General features: G+C 32.8%; 1 protein-coding gene across 1 annotated transcript; it reads left to right on the top strand.

Annotated features, from left to right (window-relative positions):
* Positions 1–6,335: 6,335 nt before the first annotated feature.
* LOC105803392 (heavy metal-associated isoprenylated plant protein 16) lies at positions 6,336–7,264 on the top strand. The gene is made up of 3 exons (XM_012635544.2): positions 6,336–6,493; positions 6,577–6,655; positions 6,737–7,264. Exons 1-3 carry the CDS (start codon positions 6,488–6,490, stop codon positions 7,024–7,026), a joined length of 375 nt encoding a protein of 124 aa, XP_012490998.1. The 5' UTR covers positions 6,336–6,487; the 3' UTR covers positions 7,027–7,264.
* The last annotated feature ends 2,030 nt before the right edge of the window (positions 7,265–9,294 follow it).

The raw sequence follows: 9,294 nt of genomic DNA on the forward strand, positions 1-9,294 counted from the left end.
ATTTATTTAAGTTTTGGGGAATGAGACGATGTGGTAGACTTGTATATAACCATGTTAACTTCTAGACACTTAGTTGGTTTTTGGTTCAGTTTATAAGGATTACATGTTATTGTTATGCTTAAGTTCATGAACATGATGAGGGATTGATGTTACTCGCTCGAACACGATATTGCAATATTGAACTGTTAATTAGGGTGTTGAATGATTAATTGTCAAAGTAATTTATGTATGATGTTTAGGAACTAATTGGAATAGATTAATTGCTTATGTATGCTGCATTTTTGAGGTCTGGAATAGAGGTATTGATAATTGGGTTTTTAAATTGATACCTCTGTGTTTGGAACGTGCAGGAAGTTAGAATAGAAATTTGGTATCGATACCTTTTCTCGGGTATCAATACTCGGGGTAAATTTATTGATACTTTACGAAAGGTACCGATAATTTTTGAGGTGGTATCATTTTTCCAGGTGGTATTGATACCACACAGAGAAAATATCGATACCCTAGTGTCAGTATCGACACCTACAGGCATATTTTAGGAATTTTGCTAAATGAACCTTATGCATGTTTAAAATTGTTTATAAGACTAATTGTTGTGATTTTAGCATGTAGCAATGGTAACTATCTTTAATGATTAACTTAAAACCTATACGAACAATAAAATGATAGGCATTTTGTTTACAATGAGCTTTCTACTTGATGTATGTGACATGAGACAGTGGTGTGACGTCCCGTATTCGGGTTTCGTGACCAAGCCAGGTATAGGGTGTTACAGTGGGAATTGCAAGTGGTATAGTTAGTGCTATGGCAGAAGTTGGAAAGTTAAATAACTCATTTTGTTTGATAATTTTGGATGGTTACAAGGGTTAGCTTGAGTGGCTTTGGTTTCTTATTTTGTTGTAAGGGATAAGCATTAGTGATTGTGACTTGAATTCTAAGAAGAGGTGAATTAAGTAACTTTTATGACATGATAGAACTTTAGCAAGACGGGCTTGTCTTCTTAGAGGATTTGGTTGTAGCTTTTGATTTTGGCTTGGCTGACTTGGTTTGCTGTTATATAGTGAGATTGATACCTCTTGTTTATAGTGTTGTTTTGTGGTGCATTTTGAAAGATTTTGTTGCGTTATGATGTGTGATCTTCTTTGAAGAAATTTATCTTTAATAAATACTCATTTAACTTGGGAAAAAAACTTCTCTCTAGGAAAAGCTTCAAATTTCTTTCTTTTAAATCCCTTAACCTCAACCTTCAATCAAGGGCAACCCAATTGACATTTGGATTGGGTGTTGCCCATCATCCACCGTCAATTGCTACCCCTTCCCTACCACACCTCTATTTCTCCTTCGTTACTTCCTTGTTCTTTTCTTCCCTCTACTGAATTTGGTGTCCTAATTGTAATATATTCGTTTTGTATATTTATATTTTTCGAGCAAATTGGTTTAATAATAACACCCATTAATTACATTAATACAATTTGTTTATTGTCTTCAATGTTTTTGCACGCAAAGTAAAATGAAAGCAAACATTGACTCAATGACTATCTAATGTTTAATTAAATACTAAACGATATTAGGGTGGATCACATACGAAGAGACAACTTGTATTAGTGGATGAACCTAAACACGTCCTTAGTCTAATCGAAAATTAGCAAATCAATTGAAAGACTAGTAAGCCATCTATCAAGTCCAATTGAGAAAATGTTTTGTCTTGAGCATCGGAGTGAATGTCTCCCAAAAGATAGAGACATAAATGTGACAACTGGATTGACAGTACATTAGACAAGACCCAAGTAGAATAGATCCTAGATCTGTTTATGGATTTATTCACTTGTGATGTTCATAGTGTGGCATACATTAACCCTGAGTGGATGATGGACTATATGTGCATGACTCGTATACTTTGATGTAAATAAAAGCTTAAGTTCAAACAGATAATGAACCATAAGCTGGTGCGTTGGGTATACAACTTTTGCAATATGTAGCATCATTTACAATAGTAGAATTCATAGTCCAACTAATAGGTAAATGATATTCTTTCATTGGCCTTACATGGTAGATGAAAAGAAAACGTGATCATGAGTTATTTGTCTTTGTGAAAAATGACTTAATTTCTATTTGATAGTAATTGAATTTTTATGAAGGAAAATATAATGGTTACGATGAGATAAAATAGAATCATATTGGGAGAATAGATTTATCCCAAAGAGATTAAGGATATCCTATGAGGGTAACACACTAATGATAAGGTCTTTGGATAAGCAATGAATAAGTAGCTTTTGTAATAGTATGTAATTAGGGAGAGCTCATTCATGATAATATAGTGAAATAACTCCGACTAGCTTCCAACCCAAACGAGCTTCCAAATTACTATAAAACATAGAAAATAACATAGAGTAAGCATTTAAGCTTAGTAAGTTTGTATAATACAGAATTTAACTTACCATATTTCCGTAAAATAGGTAAGTAAACATACCATATCTCAATCAACTTGGCCAAAAGTCTAAATACATGATCACCAACATATTAGCCATGGAAATCACATATAAAATCCAACACATATGGTTGGATTCATCAAATAATCATATTTCATGTATTTCATGTATATACCGGTAATAATTCATATCAAACTCATATGATTTCATAACAGAACTGTGCTCGTTGAACCTTTTAGAATATCATTGGATATACGGGTAGTACACATGAGGTGTACTGAATTGTAATCTGTCAATTCATATTCATGTATGCTCATACGAGCTATAAACGAGAAGCTCCTCTGAGCTGAATAACGGGAAGCTCATGCGAGCTGAATAACGGGAAGCTCATGCGAGCTAAGTATCGAGAAGCTCATGAGAGCTGTGGTGTGTCTGCAACACATGCAGGACCCCAACCAAATCAGTAACTCTAATGATATGTCATTTGTATCCTACAAATTTCATAAGGTTCAAACGGGACTCGGTAATCGTCGGATATGAGATCGGTATTTATACATAACAATTATACAAATCACATACATATGATTTAATTAAAGCACACAAATACTCAATTTAATTACACGAACTTACCTCGTCAAGTTTACGTAGATACGAAGACGACTAATCTAATATTTTTCCTTTGCCTCGATCTAACTCCGTACTAGGTCTAACCGAATCTATACGAATGAATTTAATTCAATTAAATATAATTCAAATTCAATTTAGTCCAACACATATTTTTGGAAAAATTATTATTTTTCCCTTATACTTTCAATTCATTGCAATTTAGTCCCTAGGCTCGAAAAATGAAATTCATACAATTTAATCCTTACTCAAGCCTAGCCAATTTTTATACCTATTAATAGCAGCCCATATATTTCATAAAATTCACAAATTTTACCATAAATTTATCATCTTTTCAATTTAATCCCTAGTTGATAATTTCATCAAAATTCTCTTTATAAAAGTTGTTTATCTAACAACAACCTTTCATTTTCTATCATAAAACTTCATAATTCAAACATACTCATCAATGTCAAAACCTTAATACTTTAACAATTTTGTAAATTAATCCCCGAGCTAGCTAGATTAAGCTACTACAATCTCGGAAACATAGAAATCATTAAAAATGGGATAAGGATACATACCTAATTGAGCAAAATAAGCTTGCTAATATCTCAAGCTTTCATGGCTAGGTTTCTTCTTCTTCTTCTTTTATTTGGTGGTAGATGATGATAATAGATTTTTTTATTTTATTTAATATCACTTTACCCACTAATTTTTAAAATTACCCTTAATAATTTATTAAATTTCCAATGATGACTACTCATGCTTAACCACTAAGCACTTTAATGGTCTATTTACTATATAAGGACCTCAAGTTTCAAATTCTATAGTTATTTAATGCCTTTAGCTATTAGAACTCAACTTTTACACTTAATGCAATTTAGTCATTTTCATCAAATTAGGTATGTAAACGATAAAAATTTTTAATGAAATTTTTATACTGTATTTCAATCATCCAATAGAACATAAAATAATAATATAAATTTTCTGACTTCGGATTTGTGGTCCCAAAACCACTGTTCCGATTTTACTGAAAATGGGCTATTACATAAGTAACCAAAATGAACTTTCTTATGGCCACCAAATGCTTGACCCGTTTGAAACACCTTATCACAAAATGAACATTATCAGAGCTAAGTTAACTTCATTAGCAGCTTGTTCTGAAGTTCGTAAATTAAGATCAAATGGTTGAACAGTAGACGACGACTTAATGGAAGTCTTATTATGAGCAACCGGTGGTAATCAAAATGAAATTTCTTATGGCCACCAAGTGCTTGACCCTATTGAAACACCTTATCACAAAATGGGCATTCAAAGATTTTTTTTTTTTGGTTAAAAAAACAATATAACTAGTTTTATGCAGTTTGAGTCTTAGTTATAACACGAGGCATATGAATGTTTTAAAGATGTATTTAGAAAATGCCCACATCAAAGTATGGTTGGTTCGATTGAAGTTGAAGCTTTTGATAACAAGTTATCTTTTTTATATTGGTCTATTCTCGTTGTTGCATTGGTTTCTTTCACCTATCTATTTTTAGATCCTTCATTAATATTTTTATTTTCTTTATGATCTATAGTTGAGATTTATGGCTCTCCGTCTCCATAATTTCTTATTCTTTTATATTTTAAATAATTTTTATTAGTTTCCGCTCACATGATGAATATCCAAATTTTTAGTAGTAAATAATTTTCCTTAAAAAACAATTTGTAGACCATAAAATTGTTTTGGAAAAAGAAAAGCCAATCTAATGTTTGTTGTCAATTTTATATGGGAACGCGTTTAACGAGGTGTAACATTACTGCAACAAAACAAATGAAACAATTGACTAATTCTTCTACTCTATCTCTGCTTTCGGACCACAATGTTTTTCACCAAAAAGAGAGAGGCTATAATATGATTTTCCATTTTAAAATCTGACTTTCTTTCTTCCGCCCATCTACTGGGCAAAGATTTTACATCTAATCTTATTTATAAATATTTATATAAAAATTGATTGTGATGTGAATATTTGAGCTAACTCATCAATATTTGTACAATCGGGATGACCGAGTCAAGTTGACTTAGGTTTATGTATTAATTTCTGGAAAGAGATGAGAAAAAAGAAAGGTGAAGTCCTCCATTATTAATGTTTATTGTGGACCATATTGGGTGATCTCCATTCCAATAAAAAAACTAAAATATGGCATTTAAAGTCAGGTTCACATTAAACAACTGCATCACCCATATTATTTAGTTTAAATTAGTTGAGTCTTTGTTGGGATTCCATCCTACTAACTTACAACTCAATGTCTTTGTTAATTGAAATGATTTAGCTAGGAATTAAGTTTGATTTTCTATTTTTCTTAATTATTAATGTTTGCAAAATATTCATCTCAATACTTTGTTATTTTAATGAGAAAATAAAGTATTTGTCGTATATACCTTGAGCTACCTTAATGTATTTTAAAATATAATTTCTAAAATGTGAAAATTTAAATTTAAATTTAAATAAAATGAATCCTTAGTTTTGATTTAGAAATTCTATGTGAAAATTTTAGTAGGTTTAAGAATATGTTTTGCATAAAATGACTAAACTAGTGTATGATTGGTTGTATTCCGTTGTAGAGTTAGTAAACTTGTATTACTTTTTTAAATAAAAATTATATTGACAAAAACAAATATGCTTCCATCTTTATTATTTCTAATATTCTTCCGATTAAATACAAATAAATATGAATCAGTATGACTGTCCAAGGAAAAGAGTTTGAGTCAAAGAAGTAAAAGTTGATAGTCGACAGTAGAGGTGCTCTTGGGCCGGGCCGGGCCCATAAAAATTCGGCCCGGAATATGGGCCTAAGATTTTGCCCAGGCCCGGCCCAAAAAAAATCATAAGCCCGGACCCGGCCCGTCCCGGCCCATTTTTATTTTAAAAATTTTAAAAAATTTAAAAAAGTATTTTAAAAATATTTTAAAATTAAAAAAATTAAAAAAAAGTATTTTAAAATTTAAAAAAAATTAAAAAAGTATGTAAAAAATATTTTAAAATTTTAAAAAATAAATATATTTATTATATCGGGCCGGGCCGGGATGGGCCCGGGCCGAAAAAGTGGTGCCCGAGGCCCGGCCCGTTTTCTAAACGGGCCTCGTTTTTTTGCCTAAGCCCATATTTCGGGCCTATATTTTTACCCAAACCCTCCCATATTTCGGACGGGCCGTCGGGTCGAGCCGGGCCACCCGGCCCATGAGCACCTCTAGTCGACAGGCTCCCCCTTTCCATAGAAAAATCAACGGTTCCTCGAACTTGGAGAGAAATTCCCAATCGGGACTAAGCAAGATCTTTGTCTACGAGACACCACGTATAAATACCCCAACAAAGCGTTTGCTGCCATGTCCCATACAAAACACGTAACTTCTTCTTCTTCCAAACATCTTTTTGTCTTCTTCTTTCAAAGGGTAACAGATAATCGCCACCATGAAGGTACGCAAACGAACCATATGGATTAATGTCTGGTAATAAAAAAGTTTCCAATTTTATTGAAATTTTTTTTCTTCTTTTTTCAGCAAAAGATGGTATTGAAGGTTTCCATGAATGGCGACAAATCCCGCTCCAAGGCATTGAAAATTGCAGTTGGTCTCTCAGGTAATAAAACCAATTCCAACCATTTTTTTAAGTTACACTTTGGGGAATTTATGCTAATTGTTGGGGTTTTCTTTTTGGAAGGGGTGGAGTCGGCTTCGTTGAAAGGCGATGACAAGAGCCAAATAGAGGTAACAGGGGATGGTGTGGATGCAGTTAAGCTAGCAAGTCAGTTAAGGAAGAGCGTGGGGTTCGCCGAGCTGGTTAGCGTCAGTGCCGCCGGTGGCGAAAAGAAGGAAGAGAAGAAAGACGATCCGAAGCCAGAGCCACCGTTCTGCTATGTGTCGCCGCCGTTTAATCCATCGTACCATTATTATCCTTCGTATGAATATGTCGACAACTATGGCCCCTCCCCCCCTTGCTCCATCATGTAATCACAGACGCGGAATTTTACACTTCACAGCCGACAACAATAAATGAGACAAATATATTACTTGGCTTGAGTTCCTCAAATTTTGTAACTCATAATCATGTCAAATTTAGAGCTCAAATCATTGTGTTTCATATGCAATTCTTTTTTTTGTTTGGTTTTCATTTTTTAAATATATATATTTGAAGAAAGCTTGTGTTATAGCAAAAAGTTTTTCAATATTATACCAAATTTCCTCTCGACATTTTGTGACGAATAAATAGTTAGTATGTTTTTTTTAATTATAAGAAAAGGGTAAAGTCTTAACAACAATACTATTGGTACAACTCAAACTCAAGTCACACCTAAAACAATGAACACCTAACCATCAAGAATTCTGATTTGTTTTTACATTAATAACCTAACCTATTGTAATAAATAAACTTTTTTTACATTATTACATTAATACCTAACGAAACAACATGCACATAAATTTCTCTTGATTTAAAGCACAATTAACTTGGCAAATGACATGCTATAATTTCTCTTGCAGTGAAGATCTCATCAACATAAAAAAGAAACTCAAATCAAGAACCATGGTGTCATTCAAACACAATCTATACAAGCAACAAAAAGTTGCTACCTTTTAAGGAAATTCAGAAACTGGAAACTACAATGGCCTATAGAAGTGGTATTTGAAGTTTATAAACAGACCAAAGAGAGGTTATTGAGATCGGGTTTTATGGAACACGAAGCTATTGTGGAGATAAAAATGGTAGAGAGAAAATAGAAAGTGCGGTGTGAGGTTGGCTGCCGGAATCTTGAACCCATCTAACGGTCGACATCGGAGATTAGAGCATTGGAGCTTTAAAAGTCAAGTTGGTAATTTTGTGAATTTTGTTGGGTTTACGGAGAAAATAAAATGGAGATTTGAGGAACAAGGGATTAAGAAGTTCTCTATAATATATAATATTAGTTTAAAAGGTATTAGATATGTATATATACATATATATATACACTCCAAAAATTGCATACATCTTAAGCTATATAGAATAATATCATAGCATCAATGTGGTATAATTATATGTTGTGAAAAATAGAATGTTGATAACGACAATGTATCGTAAAGAAAAAGAAAGAAAAATAAAGAACACAAAATTTTTATGTGGAAGCCCTTTCGGGAAAAAATCACGGGCAGAGGAGAAGATAATTCACTATGTCGAATTCGAATTATTACAATAGGAGTAGACTATTTCTATTTATAGGTGTGTAATATTCTAATCAAAATAAAATAGAAGTAATGTAGTAATGTTAAAACACCTTATTCAAATCAACATTAAACAGAGGAAGTATACTTCTATTCAAACTTCTCTTGCATACTTGTATTTTACCACTTGTATTTTATTTTATCATGAATTTGGGGCACATCTTTAACAATCTCCACCTTGATATGAATTCTTCAACAAACAAGTTCATCGTGAACTCTCAACGAACAAGTTTTCCACCTCTTCTATAAAACTCCTTAAGGGTTTAACTTTAACAGTGAACACCAACTAAGTCTAAGCAATGCTCAAACTTGGTTATGGGAAGTGACTTAGTTATCATATCTGCAGGATTTTCATAAGTACTAATTTTGCTCACAACAATATCACCACGAGCAATAATATCACGAACAAAATGATACCGAACATCAATGTGCTTTGTTCTCTCATGATACATTTGATCTTTTGTACGGAAGATGACATTTTGACTGTCACAAAATACTGTACTAATTTGAAGGTTTTCATTGAGTTCACTAAAGAGTCCCTTCACCCAAATGGCTTCTTTACAAGCCTTAATAATCGTCATGTACTTAGCTTCAGTGGTAGACAAAGCGATTGTAGTTAGCAAAGTGGTTTTCCAACTGATTGCTCGACCTCTGATTGTAAAGACATAACCTGTGAGGGATCTTCTTCTATCAAGGTCTCTAGCAAAATCAGCATCAACATACCCAATAACGCCATCTCTAGTTCTTCCAAACTGTAAGCAAACATCAGTAGTACCTCGTAAGTATCTTAAAATCTACTGAACTATTTTCCACTATTCTTTATCGGGATTCACCATGTATTTGCTAACTGCACTGACTGCATATGATAAATCTGGATGTGAACAAACCATAACATACATGAGAGATCCCACTACACTAAAATATGAAACATATGACATGTACTCAATCTCATCATCTGATTGTGGAGATAAAGCCGATGAAAGTTTAAAATGGGCTTTGAAATAGTACTAACAGGCTTAGCACTCT

Source organism: Gossypium raimondii, chromosome 11 (assembly GCF_025698545.1).
Source record: "Gossypium raimondii isolate GPD5lz chromosome 11, ASM2569854v1, whole genome shotgun sequence".
Taxonomy (NCBI): Eukaryota; Viridiplantae; Streptophyta; class Magnoliopsida; order Malvales; family Malvaceae; genus Gossypium; species Gossypium raimondii.

Coding starts and splice junctions, on each gene's coding strand:
- LOC105803392 (XM_012635544.2), top strand. Junction 6,656..6,736: donor AATTGCAGTTGGTCTCTCAG/GTAATAAAACCA, acceptor TCTTTTTGGAAG/GGGTGGAGTCGGCTTCGTTG.